Raw genomic sequence first — 26,872 nt, forward strand, 5'->3', positions numbered from 1 at the left:
AACATTTATCTCTGCTGTTGATACTCATCAGTGTCCTTGATCAAGAGGACTTTTAGTTGGTAATAGCAATCAGGGTGTTTGCCTGGCTGAGAAGAAGAGTAACTAGTGACTAGTGGGCTCTCCTTTGAATTTGAATTTGAATTGATCCTTTGGGGTAGGGCGTCCCTCACCCGTCCTTCCGCTGATAACCCACCATACGCCTTTCCAAGGAATCCAGCCTGGTGAGCAGCACCACACTCATGCTCAAGGCATCCTTGTCGACTCACCCTAATCAGCTGTCCTCTTAGGAGTTGGGTTTGGACACCTGGCCTGGAGGAGTGACAGAGCTGCAGAAGGGTGAAAAAGGCAGGTGACCACTTCCCAGCAGGTCTCATCTCCTCTCAGCCTGGGCTTCTTGCGGACAAGCAACCAGGGCTTGATTCCTTGTTGACTCGCTTGGTCAGTGGACTGCTTCTCCAATCCAGCCCTCTGCTCAGGCCCTCCTGGGCATCCTGCCCACTCCAGTTAGCAGTGTGGACAGGGCCTCTGAAACAGCTCAGCAGCTTCAGCTTCCAGGTGCTTCTTGCCCTCCAGCTGTCCAGACTAGAAGGAGCATCTTCTGTGTGTCCCCAGAAGACAGATTGGGTCCAAAAGGCAGGTCCAAGCTTGATGTCCTAAAGAGCTTGTGACATTTCAAGAGGATGAGATAAGTCCTTTGAGCCAGCCTGACCCCTGGGGCAAGACACATAAGAGATTCCAAGCTATCTGTTCCCTGAAAACTTAAATTCAGAGTTTTGTTGTTGTTGGTTTTCTCTGATTGCAATATCTTTTGCTCAATTAACTGACATCAGTTTGTTCTTGCAAAGGGAGTTCAAGCATTAAATGGTTATTAGAACTAGATCTTTATTGCTCTCTGATGCCTTGCAAGTCAATCCACCCAAAATCTATTGAACACCTACTATCTGACAGGCACTGTCACGGAGGTGGGGATACAGCAGTGGACCAAACATTAGCCCAGCCTTCAGGGAGCTTCTACAAGTGAAGGAGACTAACATTATTTTTTATACTTATAGTTTGTTTATTTATTTTCACTGAGGTAACATTGGTCTATAACTTTATATAAATTTCAGGTATACATCGTTATATTTTGATTTCTGTGTAGACTATATCATGTTCACCACCCAAAGGCTAGTTACCATCCGTCACCGTACACACATCCCCATCATCCCTTTCCACCTCCTCCTTCCCCACCTCCCCTCTGGTAACCACCAATGTAATCTCTGTATCTATATGTTTGAGACTGACCTTATTAAAAAGGCCACAATCACGTTGCTTGATAAGTGTTACCATAGAGATGATACAGGTGCTCCTAGAGTGTCATTGGACAAGTAATTTTTGAGCAAGTACTGTGTAACTAGTGTTCCAACGCGGAAGGAGACTAGCTAGGGGATCTTCAGTTATCAACAAGCAGGAGGCTTTAGAAAAAAGCTCAGAGCTCATCTGTCTCCTTTGTTTGATCTGTAGTCTCTTGTCATCAGTTCACTCGTTTACATTCTGCTAATTTGTTTCCTCCTTCTAGTTCTAATATTTCTCTCCCATTCTCTGTTTAATTTTAGCATAAACTACAAGATTGAGAAAAAGTGTCAGCACTCATAACTGAATGTGTTTAGTACGTATTAAAAAGAGAACCCTGGAGCCGGCTCGGTGGCTCAGTGGTTAAGTGCGCATGTTCCGCTTGGGCGGCCCGTGGTTCACCGGTTCAGATCCCAGGTGCGGACAGGGCACTGCTTGGCAAGCCATGCTGTGGCAGGCATCCCACGTATAAAGTAGAGGAAGATGGGCACGGATGTTCACTCAGGGCCAGTCTTGCTCAGCAAAAAGAGGAGGATTGGCGGCAGATATTAGCTCAGGGCTAATCTTCCTCAAAAAATAGAGAACCCTTTCTAATAAAAGTTTTCTAGAAGAGTGTTTTTCAAACTTTCTTGACTGCAACTCACTGTCTGAAATGTATATTACATCGTGAACTAATCAACACGTGTGCACACAGTTATACATCAAACTCAGTACTTTTGCTACATCAAATGCAACTTGATGTTTTCTATTAGATTTTGTTCTCTTTCATTTAAAAGGAAATTGACCGTCATGACCCACTAAATTGCTTTCTTGACCTGCTCACAGCGCACAGTTTAAAAACATGGTCCCACAAATGTAGACGGTATCTCTCTTGGATTGAAAGCTTTGCTATCTCCTGAGGACAGAGAATATACTAGATAATCTCTTCTGATCTCTTTTTCCTCTGATGTTTTTGCGTTATTTTTCAGATGACTCCCTCCCAGTCTCCTTTTGGAATTCTCTTAGAAGTCACTTAATGTCTTCTCAAATTTAGTTTCTTGGCCCTTTGAAATAGATGCAAGCCTTTAGCATGTACATTTTATTCATTACATTTTTAAAAGTAGTTTTCTTCTGGGGCCAGCCAGTGGTGCAGTGGTTAAGTTCACAAGTTCCGCTTTGGCGGCCCGGGGGGTTCACCAGTTCGGATCTCGGGTGTGGACCTACGCACTGCTTGGCAAGCCACACTGTGGTAGGCATCCCATATATAAAGTAGAGGAAGATGGGCACGGATGTTAGCTCAGGGCCAGTCTTCCTCAGCAAAAAAAGAGGAAGCTTGGTGGCAGATGTTAGCTCAGGGCTAAACTTCCTAAAAAAAAAGTAGTTTTCTTCTAATTTTTCATAGCAGAATAAAAAGGCACAGGTACCCATTTTGCCCCTGCCCAAGTGGTACTATTAGCCTCTGCAGGTAAGTCGTTATCTCAGTTCTGTGTTACCTGAGCACGGCAGATGAGTCATGGGCTTCCATCAGGGCTGTGCTTGACAGCAATCCTTCTCCCTGTGTTTCCATCTTAGAAATGCAGTACTTACAGGATCTTGTTTCACTGTGATTAGTGTCTCTGTAATAACTTTCATGGGTTTTACATTTTAATACTTAAATATATTATTTAATCATGTATCATCTTGTATCTTTTCTTTTTGTTTTGTTTTCATTCTATTGGGCAAGACAGAAGTCTTTTTGGCCAGACTACATCAAGTGTTGGAAAGAGCCCTGGAGCTGGAGCTGGAGATCTAACTATAGCTTTGGTTCTGCACTAACTCCTGCAGGAGTGACTACTAACTGGTTAAGTCTCTAAGGCCTCCCATGGGTCTACTAAGCCCATCATGCTACATCAATTGCATGTTTACTCATCTGTCTCCCCTATGAGCTGAGACCCTTTGGTTTCCTATCTCTGGCTTGGCCCAGCGTGTGAAAGGCACCAGGGTCTATTTTCTGAATTGAATTGAATTGAATTGAAAGGCAGGCAGGGCTATGAAGGGCCCCATGGTCCCGAATAAGGGTCTGGACTTTATCTTGTGGAGTTGAGGGGCCCAGAGGTTGTTTTAAACATTAGAGTAGCATCTTCCACAAAGATGGCAGCTTGGAGCCTAGCTAGGAGATTCAGGTGAGAAATAATGAGGGCATACATAAGGTGGTAGGAGGGAAATGAAGAAGAAGAGCCGGAGTCCAGAGATGTCAGGGGAGGGAGAACCTCCAGAATGAGGGAGGTGAGGAGAGGGGATAGTTTCCAGCAGTGACTGGACAGGCAGTAGAGCCAGAGGTAGAGGAGGATAGGACGATGAAAGATGATGGCTTTATTCTGTTGGGTTCACAGTGTCTTTTTGGAATAGTTCTAGGCGTGGCTCTCAACTAGAGGAAACTTTTCTCTACTCGTGGACAGGCCAGAGCCTGTTCAAGGAAGAGGGGCAGCCCCATGGGGAGGGTTGATGGGCAGGCTCTGGCTCATCAGAAAGTCTGAGTTAACTTCCTACATGCAGTCCTGTTACTATTGACCTAGGATTTACCTGTGCATTCCTCTTAAATGTACATGTAAAGTTGCAAATGCTTGTTCACCGATAGAGTCTTTTTCTTTTTAAATGAGCACCCGCCTCACAGTTCCTAGTTTGGAAGCCACTCTCATCTATGCTGAGATAGTTTCTTTGGGTCCATTGACCTTGTTTGGATATTAATGTAGCATCTATTTATTTAGTAACTATCACAGCATAACATAATGTTAGTCTCCTTGGGGGGGGTGCAGAAAAAATCTTTGTCTCGGATGAATATTCTATCCCCTTTGGGGAGACAAATGCGTGATTAGTGACAATAAGTAACACAGGTATTTCTTTCTAGAGACTTCCTGGAGTGAATGGGAAGATGTTCACGGAGGGGGTAGGAGTTGACTGGGCTTGGGAGGAACAGGAGGAGTGTTTGATGGGCTGGGTCTTGAAGTGGGAAGAGCAGCCTGAGCCTTGAGAGTCATGAGAGGTAGACATACGTGTAGGTGTATTCAGGGACCAGTGTGAGTAGACTTTCATGTGGGCCAGTGGTTCTCAACTTTAGTGAGCATAAGGCACAGCTGGAAAGCTTGTTCACAAGGCAGATTCCCAGGCCCCTCCACCATAGATTCTGATTCTGCAGCTCTCGGATGGAGTCTTGGAATCTGCATTGTTCACAAGCCCTCCTTTCCCTTGGATGATTCCGTTGCCCGTGGTTAGAGGACTATACCTTGAGAAATATTGCTTTAGGTTATCGCTACTTGATGTTTTTTTGTGGAATGGGGTGAGATGATGACCTGTGGAAAGTAGGAAGGCAAGGAAGCACCAGGTAGGGGACCTTTTATCACATTAACCTAAACCATATGGAATTGCCAATTTTCAACTTTTTTTTTTTTTTTGGTGAGGAAGAATGGCCCTGAGCTAACATTTGTTGCCAATCTTCCTCTTTTTGCTTGAGGAAGATTGTCACTGAACTAACATCTGTCCCACTCCTCCTCCATTTTGTATGTGGGATGCTACTACAGTATGGCTTGATGAGCGGTGTCTAGGTCTGTGCCCAGGATCCAAACCCATGAACCCCAGGCCACAGAAGCAGATCCTATGAACTTAACCACTATGCCGCCCACCAGGCTGGCCCCTCAACTCTTTTTGACCTGCCCAAATGGTAGGATAAACATCTAGTGATATATAAGCAAGGAGAGGAAGGCCTAGCTTGGGGGGAGCTCTGTGAAGATGGCATCAGGATTTGGACACATGAGGTAGGGCCTTCTGGATGGAAAGAATGGTGCGAGCTGAGGCCTAAGGAAGGAGAGTGTGGGGTGTGTTTTGCAACCACAAGACTAGCACTTTAGCTGGAGCTGAGAGCCCTAAGGGGCAGCAGAGGGCCATGGGGCTGGAGAGGCCGGTCAGGGCTAGTCTGTGGCTGTTTCTAAATGTCAGCATGAGGAACTAGGCAGTGGGGAACCACCGAAGGTGGTGAGTAAAGTATGACACCGTTAGAGCTGTGGTTTGTGAAGATGAATGAACTAGACATGGAGACAGTGAGGCCATTAGGTGACTATGGCTTCTAGTAGAGATGAGAGGTGTTAAGATGTGCGAAGTAGAAACTGAGACAGAAGTAGGGTTCCCAAATAAAATACAAGCATCCAGCTAAATTTGAATTTCCTATAAACAATGAGTAATTTTTAGCTTATTTCCCAAATATTGAATGGGTCATATGTATGCTAAAAAATTATCCACTTATTTTGAAATTCAGATTTTACTGGGCATCCTGTATTTTTACTTGCTAAATCTGGCAACCTTAGACGGGAGGGACGGGTGGATGAGATGTTCTGGAAGGAGAGTCTGAAAGGTTGTAAATAATAGGATGTGAGGAACAGATAGAGGGAGGTGAGAGAGATGATTGTGGTGTCCAGATGAGTGGGGAGATGGAGGCACTGGCAACGGAACAAGGCTGAGGCGGGAGGGACGGTGAGACACAAAGGCAAGGAACTCGGTTTTGACTTGTTGCATTTGAAGACCAGTGGAGTAACCAAGTGGCATGTTCAACAGTGACTCAGAGAAGGGATCTGGAATTGGGACAAGAAGCGAGGGTTCAAGATAGAGATTTAGGATTCAAGAAGGAATAGGAAATAGGAAAAAAAATCGGAGAGGACATATGAATGTTCGTCTAAGTGACCAAGTATTTTAGAGCATTTTAAAAGAAATGGGAGAGTAGCCATTCCAAATGCTCACAAGGAATTTTAAATGTTAGAAACTCTTATGATAAGTAAAGTAAGTAAAATATAATTTTTAAATGTAACGTGATCTCGCCTGTGTGGGGAGAAACATTCGTAGATAAAGGCCCACAACATGTCACGGTGGATGACTTTGGTTTGTGAGGCTGTAGGAGATTTTTCTTTTCTTTTTTTTATATTTGTCAGTCTTTCAAGTCTTCTTTAAAAGAGCGTATGCTACTTTCAAAATCAGGAAAAATATTTTTAAAATTTTCAAGTCGATCTTGAGAAAGCATCATTCCCAGTTTCACATGTCATTTTTCTTTCTTTTATTTTTAAGATTTTGTTTTTCCTTCTTCTCTCCAAAGACCCCGGGTACATAGTTGTGTATTTTTAGTTGTGGGTCCTTCTAGCTGTGGCATGTGTGACGCCGCCTCACCATGGCTTGATGAGTGGTGCTAGATCCACGCCCAGGATGCGAACGGGTGAAACCCTGGGCCACTGAAGCTGAGTGCACGAACTTAACTGCTCAGCCACGGGGCCGGCCCCTCACAGGTCCGTTTGGTTATCAGGATACAATTTGAAAGAATAACAATTTTTTTTCCAAAAAGAAGTCTTGACAGCATTTCGTTTGTTATTTACTGATCCAATAAAAAAAAAAAATGACGTTTATTTTAGTAGGTACTACACAACCCCTCCGTCAAACAGTTCTTGAAAAAGAGGATGGCTAGACAGTGAAGACAGAGTGGCTGTCTAACAAGGATTTTAAAAACAGCAACAGCTTCATGTAAACCCTCATTATTTTTGAGATGGAGAAGCTAAATCGTTCACAGAAATGCTTCCCCAAATTCCTGTGACCTGGAGGGCACTTCTGCATTGCCATCTTCTGTGATGTGTTGCTCCCCCTTGCCCTGGGGGCTTGGTGAAGCTGCTGGGTGACTATTAGTGCTGTGTGCCGTGTAGCAATGTCACTTGTTCATGCTCAGCACAAGGAGAGGAAGCTACGTTTAAGTCTCTCTTTAAATATTCCAACCATTAATTGCAAATTAATGGTTGGAAATAATATGCAAATAGCATTAATATGCAAACAGCTGTTCCATCAACCAAAGCAGTTATATTAAATCCACATTCCCAGTGGGGAACTATAGTATGAATAATCCAGAACTTCAGAAATGCAAAAACATTTGTATCAGGTAATACATGCATTACCTGATTGAGAGGAGGTGGGAGTGGGAACCAGGTCGTCTTTCCTAATTCAGTTTTTGCTTAAGCAGTTTAAAAAATTGGCTTGCGGTCCCTGAAGACACTGATACTTACGATCAGTTAATAGATCTTTTTAAAGGAAATTCTCTTAACTGTAGTGCCAGATAGAGGGGATTGGTTACAGCAAAAATTATGGTAAATCAAGGCGGTTGTTAATGACGATGTTAGAAGAAGTTTTGTTGGCATGCAAAATATTTCAAATATCATGTTAAGTGGGGAAAAAAGCAGAATGTATAACTATATATGCAGTACTCAACTACATAAAAATGCATATACGAGTAGGAGAAAGACAGAAAATGTACCAAAACGTTAACCGAAGTTTTCTGGATGGTGGCCTTAAGAGCTAATATTTTCTATTTTTCACCATATTTCAATTATTTTCTACAAGGCACATATATTCTTTTATAAACAGGAGGGGAAAAAAATCAAGTCAATTTTCCATTATTATCTGTAGCGAGCTTGGAAAATTATCACCTGCTTTCAGCTGGAGATTTGTGATCTGTTTACTTAGGAGAGAAACATTCAGCTAATTTAATTTTATCTGTTGCAGTTGTGAAGAAGAGAAGGAGAATTGTCATGATGTTTCCAAGCTGTTGCTCTAATTTAAACATTTATGAGTGGGTCCCCATTCGGACAGAGATGCCTCCATTGTTCGTTCCCGCTCTCTATGGGCTCCACAAGGAAGGCTGGTGATCCATATTTGGATGAGATTTTGATTCCTTTAAGGAGAGCCTTTGTATCCCAGGGTAATTTCCATTCATCATCTTTATTTCTTTTTTTAAATTTGTCTGTAAACTTGCAGTTTAGCGTTAAGCTGGATCAAGTGAATTACAAGAGTGTTTCTGAGCAGGTCAGCAAATTCCTTGAGTCGGGTTGACGTTGTAGCTACCTGAGGATACCCAGGTTCTTGCACTTGGACTGGGAACCAGTTCTCTACTTGAAGGCATCCGTCCTAAGGCTTTCTAAGTCTTTCATACCTTGGCCCACCTTAAATTGTTCTACTCACACCCATCTTTTCATTGATGTATTGATTTGTTCATCCCATGAACATGCCAGGTATAGTGCTAGGAATTGGAGCTACAATAGTGAACCAAGCAGATACACCTGGCATAGAGCTGACAGTCTCATCAGGGAGACAGACAAATAAATAGGCAGTTTTATAATATAATACTAGGAGTTGCAATAGGAGTAAGAACAGGGTACTGTGAGAGCTTATAAAACAGGCATCTAATCCAGTCCAGCCAGAAGAAATCAAGGAAGCCTTCCTGACAGAGGTGGTATCTGAGCTGAGACTTGGATGATAGACTGAATTACCCCTGATGCAGCAGTGGTGGTGGGGGTTGGTATAGGGGATTAAAGAGAGTGTTTCAGACAGAGGGATAGCATGTGCAAAGACTTTAAAGCAGAAGAGTGACAGAGTCACATTTGTGTTTAGAAAGATCACCCTGGCTGCTGTGAAGAGAATGGACAGCAGGCAGGGAGACCAGCAAGGAAGATGCTGAGAGATGAGAGTGGCCTGAACTGACTTCACAGCAGTAGAAATGGAGAAGGATAGATCCAAGAGATATTTGATGAAATTATCAGAGCTTGGTCATTTATTGGCTACGGAGACAAGCAAGAGGGAGGAGTCTGGAATGACTCAGATAACTTTCACTGTGATGGGGACACTGGAGGATGGGCAGCTTTACGTGGGAGGAGGATCATTTTTGGATCTGTGGGTTTGAGTTAAGTGTCTAGGGGGAGATTCTAGACTCAGAAGAGAGATCTAAGCTCAAGGCATAAACCTGGGGCTCATCATGATCCAGGCGGCAATTGAAGCCAGAGGAGAGGCTGAGAAAACCCAAAGAGAGAGGGGAGGATACAAAGCAATGCATTCCAGAGCAGAACCCCGAGGAATACTAGTTTATATGGAACATGTATGGGAGCCTGAGATGGACTGCCAGAAGAGGGGGAGAGTCCAGAAGAGTGGGATATCACGAGACAAGGAGAGGGTGAATGGGCATTTTCAAATGTCACAGAACCATCTTCCACTGACTAGAAGATGCTATGGACTGTAAGACACGCCAATATTTTATGGCCCACTGAGAAACAATGCTGCCAATGAAATGGTGACATAGCATTGACTGTTAGACAGATTCTGACTCCAGAGGAAAAAAATGCTAAGCAACTTAACTATGTATTAGAATCAAAGAGCCATAATAAATTGAAGACTAAAAAATATCTTTTACATTTATCAGGAAAAGAGTTGTTATTGACTAGAGTGAGAGTAGTGTTAGTGGAGTGTGGGGGGCAGAGGCAAATTAGGGTAGGTTGAGAAATGAAAAGAGGTGGATGTTGGGGTCAGTGGTACTTAATAAATTGCACAGATCTCCCCAGAGTTCCAAACCAAGAGAGATGATAGGTACAAGTCAACATATCACCTTTTATTTCTCTGAAAAGCTAATATTGGAGAATGTGCTTTATATCTTTGTCCAAGAAAGCTTCTCAGTACTGAGCCCCAGAATTAGACCTACCCTGGAGGTGCTGACCAGCACAAGCCACCCCCCTGAGGGTCTGCTCTGAAGATCTCATGGCTTGGAGCGACAGAGGGAACATGCTTCCTGCGGGCAGACGGATCCCGAGGAGAGGGCAAGGGGCTGGCCCACACACGTGGCAGTTCTCCTTCCAAACTCATCAGTCAGATGAAGGGAAGAGAGAGGCCAAGAGTGTGATGCAACTGGGGCTGCCTACACATGGAAGGAAACATCCGGAACAGGGATAGATCATTCCTCCTTAATAGTAAGAAGGTAGAGACAATGTCAATAACACTACCAAGAAATTGAGCTGTAAAAGAAAGGAGAACATGTCTCAAACCCGCTATCTTCATTCCCAACCACCCAGCTTTTTCCCTCTGCTGTTTGGAAAAATTATCCATCTCTTTCATGTATCTAAATTCTCTTGCCTCTCCACAGAAGGCTAGTTCCATTTCCATTTTCTCTGTGAAATCTCCATAGTCCTGCCTAGCCTAACCTCCCACGTATCTTGGTATTACATTTTTGTTTGTTTTATACTTCATTGTTACGCACGTCTAAGTTTTGTCTCCTTACGTTGTAAGCCACATGAATGTAGAGTCGATGTCATATCCTTTTGTTATATCCCCCTTAATTGCTGGAACACTGCCTGATCTGTACTAGGTGAGGCCACATTGTTGAACGGGATTGAATTGTGTGCAAAGAGATGATGAGACATAACCTCACCTTTGAGAACTCTCAGTCTAATAGCTGCCTGAGAGAGAGAGTCAAATTCAGTTCACGTTAAACCTGGCATGTGACATTACAGGTTCTTGTGTGGGGTTCATTGATCAGATATGTGGCTGACCCACACCAGTGCCCCATCTCTAATACAGAGATGGTTTGCAGAAGAGCATAACAATGGCTCTCTTTTATACGGACCTCAAAAGAAAATATTTGTTGATCATCTCTGAGCCCTCTTATAAAACCTAAACGAGAGCAAACCTTTCTAGAAGGAGATACCTTATGAAATGTGTGGTGAAATATACACCTGTCCCTGGAACCAAGGCCTCCTCAGCATCTCCAGTCCTCCCTTTTTTTGTTGGCAAAAGAAATCCAATAAAACATGTTGGCTCAGCAGCCGACACCACAACGCAATCAGATAAGACCTGGCACTTAAAGCTAAGGCTTTATTCCTATATTTTCACGACTTGGACAGAAAGGCAAATTGATGATATTTCCACTATGTCTGCCTGTCTTTGACATACATTCCCACTTCTCTAAACTGTAGCATATGAAGCAGAGGTCACGGATGCATAGCCAGCAGCATTTATTTTTTCAGTAAGAACAAGAAGAGGGGCTTTGTAGCTTCATTATGGAAAAGAGAAGGCAAAATTTACATGGTGTTGAAACTTTGTTCACCTACTCTCCCCTATGATCTCAGACAATCCAAGGGAAGTAGCCATAAATGCAGTAAGAGAGTTATTAGATATTCCAAAATAAGCTTGAAAGCCTGGACCTCAGCACCTTTGGGGTGAAACACATATGGGTGCCCAGAGCAAGGTCCCTGACCAGTACTTGGCCTGATGCATGGTGAGTCCTTAGTGAATCCTGGCTCCTCCCACAATCAGGGCTGAGCTGGGAACTGAGTGGATATCACCAAGGTATTTAGCTCAGGTTCATGGAGGTTTTGCTCTGAATGTGCTGCCAACGCCTCCATGATGCTCAGTCCTTCAGACGCATGAAGGCTGCTGCTCTTTCCCGGAGCAGGTGCAGAAAGCATGTGTGTGTACGCCTGCCCCATGGAGCCCAGCACCCTGTACTGCCCCGCTGGACCACGGACTCCTGAATTGCCTAGGATGCAGGTTCAGCTGCTCCAACAAAAACCCAGAATAGTAGAAGCTTAGACAAGACAGAATCTTGTTTTTCTCTCACGTAGCCATCCAGGTCTAAGAGGGCTGGTACGGCAACTTCATGATGTTGGGCACCCAGCTTTCTTCTAGCCTATTGCTTCATCCTAACTAGGGTGTCATCTCTGCCTCATGGTTCAGGATAGCTCACATCCTTCTTCCAGCCAGGAGGAATGTGGGAGAGGGAAAGGGCAGAGCATGACCCCAGAAGTTGCACATATCCCTCCTGCACCCCTCCCCTTAGCCAGCAGTGGGACGAATGTCCACGCCTCACTGCTTTATTCTGGTCATCTTTGTGCCCAGCTAAAAGTCATGGGTTCCGCGACCATAAAAGGTGAGAGCTGGTTTGGGGGCTACCTGGACTCCTAGGCCCTAGCTCCTTATGGTCAAAGCTGTCTCTGATTTATCCTTTTCCCATCACTTACCAAGGTACCCACCCAAGGTAGATCTCCCTGAATGTTGACTGAAGAGGAGGGCTTCTCAAGGGAGGGGATTCAGAGGGCAGCCCACTCGGAGCGTTGGTAGCCTCTCCCAGTATGGAGGCCAAAGGGCAGTGGCGGGAAAGCCTGTGGGGTCACAGACCATCACTTAACCTCTCCAGAGCACACTTTCCTCTCTTTAAAATGGGGCTGATGATCGCTGTGGACATTTGCTTCACAGGGCAGTTAAGAGGATTCTTCTTTTATCGCAGCCACTGTTTATTGAGCACCTACTGTGTTCCCAGCATGGGGCTAAGTGCTTTGTTCACATGATTTCATGTAAACTTATAACAGCCCTGTGAACTGGGTATGGTTATCCCCATTTTATAGCTGAGTGAATCAGGACTGGGAGAGGCTTAGCAAGATGCCAGGAGCCCTTGGTTTATTTGTGCATTCGACAACCATTGAGTGCCTGCTGTGTGCCCAAGACTGTGCTGGGAATGCAGCAGCAAGAGATGTAAGGAGTGTTTCCGGAGTCAAGAGGGCACACACGGTGGGGAGCTGCCCTGGTCAAGGAGTCAAGGAGGCAGCATGGGGATATTTTGAAGGATGAGCAGGAGCTATCCAGGCCAAGGAGAAGAGTGGAACGTCTGAGGCAGTGCCGGGACGGCCCTAAGGTGAGGGGGAGCTGGACTTGGAGGGACTGTAAGAACCCCAGGGTGACTGGAGGGCAGAGAGTGAGGGGAGGGGCTGGCAGCGGCCAGTTCCAGGGTGGACCTGAGCTTGAAGCCAGCTTGTTTGGCCCTGAAGCTCATGTTGAGAGAGTGGATAATAAAGCATTTGGAAAACGTGCTGGGGGCGGTACCAAGCCCCCAGGAGGAGGAGATTTGGCAAATTCTCTTTCTGTCTCAGACATGTTTCTAAGGACCAGGGAGAGGACCTGGGTTTAACATGCCTGACACGTACGATGAATCCAGGAGGTCTGAGAATTGTCTGTGTCCTTTTCATTGTCCTCCTGAACGACGGAGTTCAGTGGGTGTGCTCACAGTCTGCTCAGGGCTTGCCTGGGAAGATTAATCCAGCCCCTTTTCTATGTCTCATAAGCAGAATTATTCCTAGCACCAGGAGAGTGGCTCTCCTCAGAGTCTCTCTCAGCTACACTGCATCTCTGCAGTCACGTTTCACCATCTTGATTAGTAGGTGACAAAGCCCCTCTAGTCCTGAAATGGTTTCACAGCAAAGAACTTCCTGATACCCCAGAGAGGAGGAATAAAGGCAGTAGGGTGGGTTGAGGTCCTGGTATATCTCTCATCACCCCCAGAGGAGCCCTGAATAGCATAGTGAATGCAGGTATTTATATAGCGACTCAGTAAGTTGATGTTGCACATTCAGTATACAAAGTATGGAAGGTGCTTAGGTGAGTTTGCAGCCGAGTGAGGAGACCAGGCACTTTCCTCCACGGAATACAGAATATACTGGCAACACTCATCTCTATGGGTGAGTGAAGGAACAGATGATCAAAACATGGCATCATCCAGAGGCTTCTGAATGGCTTTCAGTCCTGCTAAAGAGCCATAGCCTGTGCCTCAGGGCCTTTGCACATGCTGTTCCCTCACCCTGTAATCATTTCTGTGCTATGTCTTTATGTTGGTTAACTGGAACTCATCCTTCAGGTCTCGGTTCAGACATCACATCTTCCTGAAAACCTTCCCTTACCCCTTGAGCTTGAGCTAGATCCCCTCCTGCACTCTCCCCATTGTAGTCCCTAATATGCTGTAATCTCCCGGATCTCTACCTCTCACTGCATCATGTCTGTCATTCCACTGCTGTGCCTCAGCCCCTAGAACAGTGCCTGCCAAAAGCTGCATGAGTGACTGAATGAGTCCTTTCTGATTGGTTTGGGATAGAAATGATTGATGATTTTAGCAATAGACAGTGACTTTAACTGCAGAATTATGTTTTTCTTAGTACAAAATACCACTGCAAGTGGTCCTTATAAGAGCACGGAATAGAGAATAGTGAAGAGAAGCAGTTGGAAATTTCATTTTTGCTCTAACCCCTCTGGCCTGCCAAGCTCGCTCAGAGCTTGTCTTTGAATAAACAGGGCCTTTTCTGGAGGGTTCCAAACTCCGTTGTCAGGTTCAGAGCACAATTGCTTCCCTAAAACCCTAACATTCTGGTAGGCTGTTTGATCTTCCCAGGGCTCCAGTTCCAGCACCTCTCGAATTTGCCCTGATCTCCCCTCTTAACCTTCCCAAACCCCCGACTCCCAACTTCCACCCCCTTCAGCATCCTCGAGTGGCTGTTCCAGCCTCTGCCCTTCGTTAAACCAAATTGTCTACAGCGTCCTGGTTTTCTCCCATGCTGTGCTCCCTGCAGAGATCTCCCCTCCCTCTCCCTGTGCCACCTCCCTCCACCCCGTGTCCCACCTCCCACTTATGTTTTGTGAATGTTCTTCAGTCGTCCCACGTTTGTACCCCACGGTTGTTTATGTCCACTGCAAAAGTGGAGGTGCAGTCAAGACAGCTGCATATAATTGGGGGGTGGGAGGGCAGGAGGATTAATTATTACAGGGATGTTTGCTTGGAGGTTTAATTAGACTGCCTTTCCTTACTTCCCCTTTTTTCTTCCCAGCTAAGGAACATCCACTCAGAATGTATTTTAGAAACTCGGAACGTTAGGTTTTAACATTCTGCACCCAGCTCCTCAGTGTCATAAATAAATCAATAAGCTGATTGCCTCAAGTAGTTTGATTGCCGAGTGCATTGGGGTAGCTTTTGTTCTTTGGTGAATGATCGTTTCACACTAGGGAACAAGAGATGAATGTGGATGTGGGGCTGGTCCTGGCCTCTGATTCGTAACCCTGACCTGGGAAGCCATGATTCCCAGAGATGTGTATAACTTACAGGCGGTCTGCCAAATGCTCTGTCTCCTTCCTTCTGACAGTTTCCCCAACTTACGTGTGTCGTAAATACATTTCTCATTTGCCAGAAGAGTCTTGGGTTTGTTTTGAATCTGACAGGTCCTCCGACACCACATTCTTCAATCTCACAAACAGATCATTTATATCAAAAATGCTGCCTTGACAGGAAGAAAGACTGTATGATTTTCCATTTGGGTTGAAAATCAGATCTGAGTTATGACAACATCAAGACTTCCTAGACCCTACAGATTAATCATGATTATCTTACCATGAAATCCTTTTTGTAGTAGGAACTACTCTTCATTTATTGTTTCTGTCAAAACCTTTGACTGGAAAACTTTTTAGAATGGAAACATTGTCATTTCTAAAGATACATTTATTTATTTTATGGTGTGTTTCAACCACAGTATGGTTGCCCTTTGTCTTATGCCCCTGAAGAGTTGTTTATAAACTGAACTTTTACAGATAAATTCATATGTTAAATATGTATAAGGAGCTATTATTTTACTTTCTGGGTTCTTTCGTAATTAGAAAAACTACTCCCAAATTTGTTGGAGAAGTAGAATGCTCATATATTGGGTTTTGTTTAAATGGCATAATCTTAATAAGAATCAGACAAGTTTACCAATGGTCTTCTACTCTGAAAGTTCTGCCTTAGTTATACCACATTTCATCCCAATGGGAGACTGCAAGATTTGTCAATTTTCCGTTTTCTCACGGATATTCAAAAAACTCACTCAGGACAATCTGCCCCTTGCAGAACAACTCCCAGTTCTTTCTTGTCTCATTCTTTCAGGGAGGGAAGTGGGGTGCCAGCTCAGAGCTGGGATGATGAGAGATGTTCTGCTGGAATGTTAGGTAACCCATTGAGTAATCTCTCGTGGGTCTTTCAGCCTAGAGTTCCATGAATCTGTGTGTTCTGGTTATCAATTTCTGCATAACAAACCACCCCTACATTTAGTGGCTTACAAAATTTATTATTGTTTCTCACCATTCTGTGGGCTGTTTAGCTCAGCTGGTTAGTTCTCACTTGGGCTTCCCACATGTGGTTGCAGTCCATCATCTGAAGGCTCGACTGGGCTGGATGGCCAGATGGCTCATTTACAGGACTGGTGGCAGCTGGCTGTCAGCTGAGAGCTCAGCTGGGCTGTCCATCAGAGCACTTATATGTGAGCTCTTGTGTAGTGAGTTCTTCTCAAAACATGGTGGCTGGATTCCGAGAGGGAGTATCTTAAGAGTAAGTATTCTAAGAGACCCAGGGAGAAGCTGCAAGGCTTCTTATGACCTTGCCTCAAAATCCCAGAACATCACTTCTGCCACATTCTCTTGGTCAAAGCAGGGATTAAGGTGAGTCCAGATTCAAGGGGAAGGGAATTAGGCTTCCTCTCTTGATAAAAGTTGCAGCTTACAGATGGAGTCCAGTTTTTGTCTACCATATTGCATGTGAGAAGAAGAGCTTCTTTAGGAGAATAAGATTACATAAATATGAGAGGCAGTGCAGTGCAGTGTAGGGGGTTATGGAGCTTAATTTGTGTGAACGAATTGGCCAGCCTTGTTGGTTAGAACTCAGAATTAGGGAGCACACGTTTAATGAGCCTATCTTCATGGAAGCCAGGTAACATCCCACAGAAAGAAACATTCCCATCCGTGGGCCCCAGCCCTAAATTAGCCCACTCATATTACAGACAATTGAAAAACACCTGATAATGGAATTTAAATAGCACAGTTATAAAGGCATATTTACCTAAAAGCTACCCCAAGCATGTACCCTACTCATATTGAGTCGGTAAAACCATGTTCATAAATTATTTCACACACAGAGAACTGTGAAGTAATGTGTCTAGTACACCTGTTTTTCAGCTCACATTGTGGGGGTGCTTAGAGAATGCTGTACCCCTGAGGTACATTATATACTTAGAGTGGACATTGTTTTGGTGTTGGAGAAAAAGTCAGGTTCTGTCCAGGTGCTTGAAGGTCTAATTGCCTCTTTAGCCTGCATCAGGAGAACAGCTGCCCTGTTGATCCTTCTGAGTCACGAGTACCTGGGTCCCAGCTGTGGAGTGTGTCTGATCTGGATGCATGAGCTGACAACTCTCTTCAGGGTTGTCAGGGTTACTTCTCAACCTTGTAGCATTGTTTCCTTCCCCTGCGTACTTCTCTCCAGCTCCCTGGGGATCCAAATTTGTGTTTATCTGTGTTGAAAATTTAGAGGCAAGATAAACAACGTTGCAAGCTATTTATAACCAGAGGCTGTGCCAGGAATGAATTAGGCTCTGCGTAGACATATGTTGAAATGTTGGTCTCTGGGAAAGGTTGGAATAATATCCCTAGGTGTGAAAAGCAGATATTTAGAGGAGATTGATAAAAGTTTGATCCAGAATATGGCTATGTGGGCTTAGTACTCTATAGACTTATTAAATGTACTTTTGTGAAATGCTAGGCATAGAGGATCTTGGAGATGCCATTTATCTCGGGCCCACATTTTTATACTCCCAGGAGGGCATTTGGTAAGGATGAGGAACATGGAAGGAGGTATGGAAGAGAGGGGAGGAATGAGGGACCATACAAACCTAAGCCTTAGGGCAGGACAGAGTGTGGGAGAGGATGAACTCCACTCTCGCCTGACTTCCTCAGTGGAGATCATGGTACACAGAGGAGACCTCCCCTCTTCTTCAGCTCCTGATGAAGAGTCCACGCCCTCTCCATAACAGCCTAATATTCAGCACTCACTTAGTCACACTAATGTAGAACCACGGTTCGCCTTCCTTCCTCATTTCTCTTTTGCCTGCAAATGTTCACAGAACTCCTACCACGTGCCGGACACTGTGTTACGTGGAGGGATGAGACCCGTGGACTCTCACGTTGGGAGGTAGACAATAAACAAATAATATAATTACAGCTCATAATTGGTGTTTTGGAAAAATGGGAATGTGATAACAACCAACAGGGAGTTCCCATTTTGGATAGGATGTTCAGGAGGCAACATTAATGATCCCCAAAGTCATTGGTTAAACTTTGACATGTATTATATGGTATTTTAAAGTTTCTTAAATTGCAGGTTATGAAGGTTCAAATTAAAATCATCTTTACCTTTTCTGAGCCCAAGCTGCAGAATGCCGAAGGGACAGCAATTCTGGGAGACAGAGGGAAGCTTGCCTGGATGGCCAGACCCCATCCTGGCTGACACGTTCCTCATCACCACTTTCTCTCTTTAGGGAAAGGAGACGTGTTTGGAGATGTGTTCTGGAAGGAAGCCACCCTTGCCCAGTCCTGTGCCAACGTTAGGGCCCTGACCTACTGTGACCTGCATGTGATCAAACGGGACGCCCTGCAGAAAGTGCTGGAATTCTACACGGCCTTCTCCCATTCCTTCTCCCGGAACCTCATTCTCACCTACAACTTGAGGAAGAGGGTGAGCTGGCAGTTTCCGTTTCTTTTCTACCAAGAACAGTGCCTGCACACTTAGGATAACCACGTGGACCGGGAAAATCCTTGCGTTGTTTATTTAAGTGGAGCGCTTGGCTCTATAGAGGTGCTGTTCATTGCTCGCTCTTCAGAGCTTCTGCTCTAAGGAGGGAGAGAGGAATGTGGCTAAATTAAAAGATGGGTCACTTCTGGAGCAGAAGCGATTCACTCGTGAGTGTGTCTGTGGGCTTTTCCCCAGCAATATCTAGACCTTTCTGCATTTTGAAAAGATGAGTAAAAAATGAGCTTGTTAGTCAATAAAATGGCTAGTGGGCCCACTTAATTAATTTAAACTGAAGTCTCCCTGGTGACTAGGACCCACCAAATGGTGTGAGGCCATTAGCCAGCTGGTAATAATAATTTTTTTAAAGATATGAAAATGATTCATTTGGGTCCAGAAAATAAGACAGAATCTGATTGTCTAGAGAATATTTTATATACAACTGGCCATGGAACTGGTTGAGAAATGATTGGTAGTTTTAAGAACCAGAACATTTCTCATCTGAAGTTGTTTTGTTGCCCTCAAATCATCAGAATTGCTCCATCTGTCTCTGTGAGGATTAAAATATTGGTCTTGTACTCTTTAGGTTTTCATGATTGATTTCCTTGCACTTCTTCTATCTCTTTTAGTTAACAAGGTAGCTCTGGACCTATAGAAATCATCTGGAAAGATTGTCATAGGAATCGTTCCAAAAATGACCTCCTAATCTTTCCCCCCAAACTGCTCCTCTTCTTATGGTCCCTGTCTCTATTAACACTGTCTGTTTCGCCCGGAGTTCCAAGTTAGAAACCCTTGCATCGTTGTTGATGCTTCTTCCGCCTCTCCCACGCCTCAGGTTACTCATCCAGTCCCATTGGCATCACCTAAGCTCTCAAACCTGAGTCCACGCTTCACTTCTGCTCTTTGGGCTCTCCCTGAGTTCTCGGGACACAACGCCCCTGATACAGACCCTCCCTATGTCCTGGATCATACAGTAGGTGCCAAACACACCCTCCTGCCTTGTGTCTGTCCTCAGTGAAGTGCTTTCTCCTTTGGCCACTGGTGTGACCTCAAAAACAGATTGCATCATGTCACTCCCCTCTGTAAAGACGTTTCTGCCCCCACTCTAACTACAGGATAATGTCTGTGCACTTTTCCACATCTGGGCCAAACGTAACTCCCAAATCCCAAACTCAGTCACTCTTCCCACAGCCACCTCTGCCACCCTGAATGCTCCCACCACGAGAACCCCACACAGCTCTGCAAGCACGCCACACCCTTTCAGAGTACTGTGTCTCTACATGCGGCTTCCTTGGCCTGGAATTCTTTTCTCTCCTGTGTGACAAACTCCTGTTAACCCATAAGACTCTGCTGATATGTTTATTTGTTCCTTCATCAAACCCAGTACATGCCAACTGAACTAGATTAGACGTATAAGCTGAATAATACGCAGTTCCCTAACTCCAGGATCTAAAGTCTAACGGAGAAGATTGACACAGGAGGGATGAGGGGAGTACCTGATGCTAAGTACAATGAGTGTGATTTGTACAAGGTATGGTGGAGCATAAAGGGGGAGGACAGCTAAAGGGGGAGTCAGGGAGAGAGTGTTGGGGGAGGGGGTGATACCTGAGCTGAGTCTTCAAGGAGGAGTTTGCCAAACAAAGAGGAGGAATAGGTGTTCCAGTGGGTGGGGCAATTTGAGCCAAGACACAGAGAAAGGAGACGGCCTTTTGTCTTCCAAGTCCTTTGTACAAGTTTCCAAATGCCTCTCATCGTGTTATCCAACAGTTTGCTTCCACATATTTTAAATCCCTTGAACTGCGTTGCCTTGCAAGTCCCTGCTGAGAGACCTGGGAGAGCAACGGTTTGGTCCCTTGGTACCCCCGGTGCTTGATGCCTTGGTACCGCCAGTGCCTAAATCAGTGCAGAAAATTAGTAAACATTTGGGGAAGGCAAGGAGAAAGAGATGGGATCTCTGGGCCTCCGTTTCCACATCATAAAATGTGAGGATGTGGCTAGACGACTTTGATGGTTCTGTAATTTGAAAGCTGGGCATTTAACTTGCAGTGGGGCATGGGCAGTGCTGGAGAAGTGTGCATTCACAGTTCTTCCTTGATTATCTGGGAATATGATGCTTGCTGGTGATACTTTTAGCCAAGTGGATTCTCATAAAGTCTATTTTTTGATTTATTCCTTCTTGTTATGAAAGCAAGTTGATTATAATCAGCTTTCAGTGTTACTGATAATATAGGTTGAAAAAAAATGCACAGTTTGGGTTATTTGAGGAGTAATCATCTTGGAATAATTGTGGATCAAGTAAATCTGTCTTAAAAAAACAAGGACGACAACAAAAACAATCTCAGCGGTCAGACTGTTTTTATAAGTCCAGAATGATTGACACCTCTGCAGAAGAGAAGACTTGGGGGCCCCATTTTTGAAGGGCTGCTGTGGAGGAGCATTAGGCATGGTCTGTATGGCCACAAGGTACAGAGGAAGAACCGAATCTGTAGACAGTATAAAAAAGACCTTGGAAAAGCTTAGAGCTTCCCATTGAATGCGATAGGTTTCATTGTTCTTAAGGCATTTAGGCATTTCCTCAATCCCCCTGTGAGACATTGTGGATGGGACTTAGGCACCCAACGGAGAGTCGAATCAGTTGACCTTCAAATTTCCTTCCAATCTCAAATGCCTTTGGGTCTGGTGTGGATCCAAGATAATTTTAGTGAGCTCCTTTATATAAAGAGGTAGCCATTCTTTTTCTTGGAAAAAAGAGGCTTGTCATTTTGGTATTGCCATTGTCGTCTCTCATTGTGTCCTTCTGAGAATTAATTCATAGTTACATAGGGCATAGAAGACGAGAACGTTACATGCATGAATTATTCTTGCAGCTATTTTTTTTTCTGGCAAAGTGAAGTGTATTCTTGTGGCTGTTTCTATCTTGGCAAAAGCGAGTGTGTTATTTGCAGAGATTCCTGAGAACACGGTGGCTTTGACATCTGTTTGGGGAGTTATTTGGTCTTGCAGACTTCCTCCAGTGCACAGCAAAAACTCTGAGCTGGAAGGTGCCTCAGTGGCCATTCAGTCTCTCCTCCATTTCCCCACCACCCTCATTTCACAAGTATGACATTTTATAGAAAGCTCACAGTAAGGAAAGGGTTAGTAATGAAAGAATGGAGCCAAAAATAACTTGTTGACCACGCCTCTTCCTGCTTCTCACGGCTTCATGGCCTCCGCTGGCCTCTATTGTAAGCCCCATCCCTTTATCACTAAGCCCGTGTATATGAGCACTGCCCAACTCTCAGCACTGCTCTTGTAACCCAACTCAGGAAGGGACCTGTCGCCTTCCTCTATTCCTCCAAAGACACCTGAGGTCATAGGCAAGGATGAAGGAGGCAGAACCTGGAGTCCAATCCAGCATTTTGACTTTTGGTTTTCCTTGCCTGTGGGCTTTGAGCCACATGAGATCTCAGTCTGCATCCTGTCGAACCTGCAGTGCCTCTGCAAGTTCTAAACACTTCCTCATCTGTAAAATGGGGATGATGAAAAGTTCTACCTTGCAGGATAATTGTGAGGCTTAAATAGGATAATACTTGCAAAGCTCTTACACATAAGGTCTAGCACATAGTACATGCTCAATTAAATTGTGAGTTATTATTATTATTTTGTTTTGTCTACTTGACACCCTACTCCACTCTACTTTTTCTTATCTTGTGCCTTTTGGAAAATAAAAAGAAGGCAGATTCTCTGCCTTTGCTTATACAGGGTACTCGCTCTGCAGAGAGTTCAGTGGGGTGGGTGTTATCCCAGGATTCTCTGCACCTCTTGCAGCAAAGGAGGGGCCAGCTGCTCTGGAAAGTGGATGTGGTTTGCCCTCACTGCCAGTGGAGAGGTCAGCATTCACCCTCTGTTTTGGCCAGTTCTATTCATGGAGGGAAAAATTAGGCTGCTCTGACATCTTAGGCCGATCACTAGGGAGTCAGGGTTTTGTCAGGAGGAAAGCACAGCATCCTTGTTTCTTCTGAAGGAGGTGGAATGTAGTTGTCCATGAAAAGAGGGGAAGTGGAGCCTTCCTCATCCCAGACTCTTGGCTCCCTAGGAGGCCAGGCTCTCCTTGCATTTTGCTCTGGACCCTGCATTGTCTTCTGTCTGTAATCAGAGCTTAGGATACCAATAGTAACAGTATTACCAATTCAAGGTATTGTGCAAGCTACATCACAATGTCAGTATGTGTTTTATGTCAGCTTATTAAATCCTCAGAACAGCCACTTGATATTACAGTTTCAACCCCATTTCTCAGGGAATAAACTAAGACTCTGTGGAGAAGAGAACTGCTTTTTCAAGGTCACCCAGCTAATAAGTGGCAGATTCACAAACCCTGTGTGTGCCCGTCCTGCTAAGGAGCACTGCATCCTGTGGGAGGCCTCCATTACATATGGCTCTTAGCTTTTCCTGTGCTGGCATTCTATGGCTTCTGCTTTCTCCCAGTCTTGTGACTTTTCAGGGGTTCCACAGGTTGTCTCCAAGTTGTCTCCAATGGCCTTCTCTCCCCCAGCACCCTCAGAAACGTGTACAGTCGTCACCGGAATAGCCCAGGTTGGGAGACATGCCCCTCGTAGGGACAGCCACACCATTGCTGGGTGTGCTGGGAAAGCATGCACACTTCACTTCACTTAAGCAGCAGGCTGGCGTGGCCATGACGTTAGTAACTTACTTAAAAAAGCACCAGCTTAGAGGCTAAGGACCTAGGTTTGAATCCCGGTTTGACTACTGACTAGCTGTGTGCCCTTGGGCAAGTTACTGACCTATTCTAAGCCTGAGTTTCCTCACTTGTAAAAAGAGTTGAATAAAAGTCCCTCCTAATTAGGTTTGTTGAGAAGATCACATACATTAAAACAGCAAAAATTAAAAGTGACATAGTACCTGTAGGAAGCATTCTGTATGTATTTCTTCCCTTCTTCTCCCCACTGTCTGTCCCTTCCTTCCACCTTCAGCCTCCTTCACCCTTGGAGGTTCTGAGTTCATGCTTTGCTCCTCTTCATTTATAACCAGACCCTGTCTTTAATCAGTGTTTCATTTGGGCTGTACTCTTCTTTCAACCTAGGATGAGATTTCACTTCCCAGATACTAGTTAGGGCATTGGTTCCTCCTGCTCATCATTAGGACAGTAGAGGAAATGTACCACAGTTAAACAATGTATTGCAGGCAAGCAATTGGGTAATTAACAGCAGTCAGTGCATAGCGGTAGGTAAATTGGTAGGGTGGTTCTCATTCTCTGTGTGGGGAGCTTTATTTTTAAAGCAAATATTGTTGTGTTCTTGAGTATGCATCGCATAGTGTTTGCTTATAGTAATTTATTCCAGGATGGATTTTCCTTCACTGGATAAGGCCCCAACCTCATGAGTCTGAGAGGGAGCTGGGGCTATAGTCACCCGTGGTTTCAAAGCAGGGGCCCCCTAACGCTGTTTTCTAAAACTGAGGTTGCCATAGTGAACTGATTTGAATACTCTACGTACATTTCTAGCCCATTTTAACCAAAGGGCATTTTATTCTGGAGAAGAGAAGTTTGAAGCATTGGAGGTTTGGAGAGAGCTCTGCTCGTTAAGTGGCATTGGAAAGACTTTCAATTTTCTCTCTGAACAAATTCTTGCAGAAGGTTGGTAAGATGGAAAGAAAGACCACAAAGCTAGGTGCTTAGAAATACATCCTCTTCCCCACTGAGTCATCACAGCCTAAGTTTCTTAAATGATCTCCACATAGCCGGTATTTTCTTTATTATCCCTCTGTAGTGAGGGCTTCTGTGGAATTAAAATCATCTATTAGACTGTTCAAGCCATAAAGATGATTAAATCAGGGTCTTGGAATTAGGGGTAGAATCTGCTCCTTGGAAAGACGGTGTGAGCGATATGTCCATAGTTCTTTCAGGACAACAAGATGTAAATTAAAGCCATGCCCCTTTTTCCTCAAGAGGATCAGGGAGTGATGTTAGGGACCTGTGTGGCCTTCCATGGATCCTCCCTAATACCCACCAAAACACATAGCAGAACCCCATCATGATCTCAGGGGTGGGAGATAATGGAAGTGTTCCATCCTCCATCATGTATAAATCAGCCTAAACTGCAGGTGATCAGGCTACATCTGGCCATTCCCAGGGAAGCAATAAAGTTCTGGAATGAGTATAGGCTTTAAAGCTGGATCTTCACATCTGTGCTTGGCCACGTGCTAGTACGGGTGTTAGGGTGGGGGGGAGTTTGACCAATTATGGTTATTCTTCTTCTCTGGATTCATACTGTCTACCCCAAAGGCTGGCTGTGGGGAGGGATGGTCAAGTGCCAGGCACAGTGCCTTATATGTAGCAGGTGCACAGTCAAGTTAGTTTCCTTCCATTATCTGTAGGAATGAGGGCAGCAGAGCAAAGAAGGAGAACAGGAGCCATAATAGTCTGGCTCATAGAATAATCCTATAAAGGCAGTAGGGAGTGATGGTTAAAAATGTGGACTCTAGAGTCAAAGTACTTGGGTTCAAATCCTGGCTCTCCTTAGTGACCTGGGACCAATTACCTCAACTCGCTGGTCCAAAATCCATTCATTTATAAAATAGGAGCAGTAATAGTACCTTAGAAGGGTGCTTTGATGTAGCAACTTCTCAATGTAAGTGTCGCTATCACTATTATTATTGGTGAGCTTAGCTTTTTTGGAAATACAGAGAACCCACCAGGTGCTAAAAGTTTTAAAAGAGGAGTAGGGGCTGAATTTTAACACCTAGAAATCTCCCATCCAGAGGATTCCAAGATCTGTGCCTGGACTCCTCAGGTGGCACCAGAGAACCAGGTCATTTCTCAGTGAGGGTTGGTAAAGAATGGCGCTGTTGGGCTCATCATGGGTCTCATTTCCTCCTACAGCAGAATGGACAGAGGGAATGGTGGAGTCCAACGTTGGGGAAGTCCTGGGGGAGGGAGGTTCTAATTTATCTTAACACTTATCAACCTTATGGACTGTTTCATAGTATGTTTGCCACAAATGAGAAAAGATTTGGCCTACTTTAGAGGGCCAGAGGCCAGTGTAGTCCTTTGGAGAGTTGCGTACCTTCCTAATATTTTCTTAGTAGTGTGTGCTAGACTCAATAAATATGGTTGTGCTAATGAGTCCCAGATCATGGGTTCAGTCCCCAGATGAGCAAGTTGTCTTCTTAATGTCCCAGGTGTTTAGCCCAACATTTCTCACTTTTGGCCTCTGCACACTCTTTTGAATTATACTGAGAAGTATCTGTTATCTATTATAATATGCTTATTAACATCTATCAGAATTAGAGTTTTGCAGAACATCTTTATTTTTAATTTATTTTATTGAAGTCACGTTAGTTTATAACATTATATAAATTTCAAGTGTACATCATTTTATTTCGCTTTTGTATAGACTCACCATGTACTCCACCAAGAGTCTAGTTCCCACCCATCACTGTACACGCGATGTTTTACCCCTTTTGCCCTCCACCTACCCCTTTCCTCTCTAGTAACCACCCATCTGTTCCCCATATCTTTGTGTTTGTTTGTTTGTTTATCTTCCACATATAAGTGAAGGCATATGGTAATTGTCTTTCTCTGTCTGGCATATTTTGCTTAGCTTCGTACCCTCAAGGTTCACCCGTTTTGTCACAAATGGCATGATTTTGTCTTTTTATGGCTGAGTAGTATTCCAGTGTGTGTGTGTGTGTGTGTGTGTGTGTGTGTGTATACACCACATCTTTTTTATCCATTCATCTGTTGATGGACACTTAGGTTGCTTCCAAGACTTGCTTATTGTGAATAATGCTTCAGTGAACATAGGGGTGCACATGTCTTTTCAAGTTAGTGTTTTTATGTTCTTTGGATAAATACCCAGAAATGGAATAGCTGGATCATATGGTATTTCTATTTTTAATTTTTTGAGAAATCTCCACACTGTTTTCCATAGTGGCTGCACCAATTTACATTCCCAGCTGCAATGTACGAGGCTTCCTTTTTCCATATCCTCTCCAACACTTGTTATTTTTCATCTTTTTAATAATAACCATTCTGATGGGTGTAAGGTGATACCTTGTTGCAATTTTGACTTGCATTTCCCTAATAATTAGCAATATTGAACATCTTTTCATGTGCCTGTTGGCCATCTCTATATCTTCTTTGGAAAAATATCTATTCATATCCTCTGCCTAATTTTTGATTGAGTGGTTCTTTTTTTGTTGTTGAGTTGCATAAGTTCTTTAGATATTTTGGATATTAACTGCTTATTGGATATATAATTTGCAAATATTTTCTCCCAGTTGGTGGGTTGTCTTTTCGTGTTGTTGATGGTTTCCTTTGCTGTGCAGAAGCTTTGTAGTCTGATA

The 26,872-nt window shown here is 44.2% G+C and overlaps 1 protein-coding gene across 5 annotated transcripts in view; it reads left to right on the forward strand.

Annotated features, from left to right (window-relative positions):
* Positions 1-26,872, forward strand: part of KCNH1 (potassium voltage-gated channel subfamily H member 1) — a 362,772-nt gene that overhangs the window by 258,499 nt on the left and 77,401 nt on the right. For 3 of the 5 annotated variants that reach the window (XM_070591289.1, XM_070591290.1, XM_070591291.1), the window contains exon 10: positions 18,279-18,475. The exons of the other annotated variants lie outside the window; for them this stretch is intronic. In XM_070591289.1, coding sequence (XP_070447390.1) covers positions 18,279-18,475 — 197 coding nt within the window. The remainder of the gene's footprint in view (positions 1-18,278; positions 18,476-26,872) is intronic. 5 annotated transcript variants of the gene reach the window in all.

The sequence above is a fragment of the Equus przewalskii genome, chromosome 23 (assembly GCF_037783145.1).
Source record: "Equus przewalskii isolate Varuska chromosome 23, EquPr2, whole genome shotgun sequence".
NCBI lineage: Eukaryota > Metazoa > Chordata > Mammalia > Perissodactyla > Equidae > Equus > Equus przewalskii.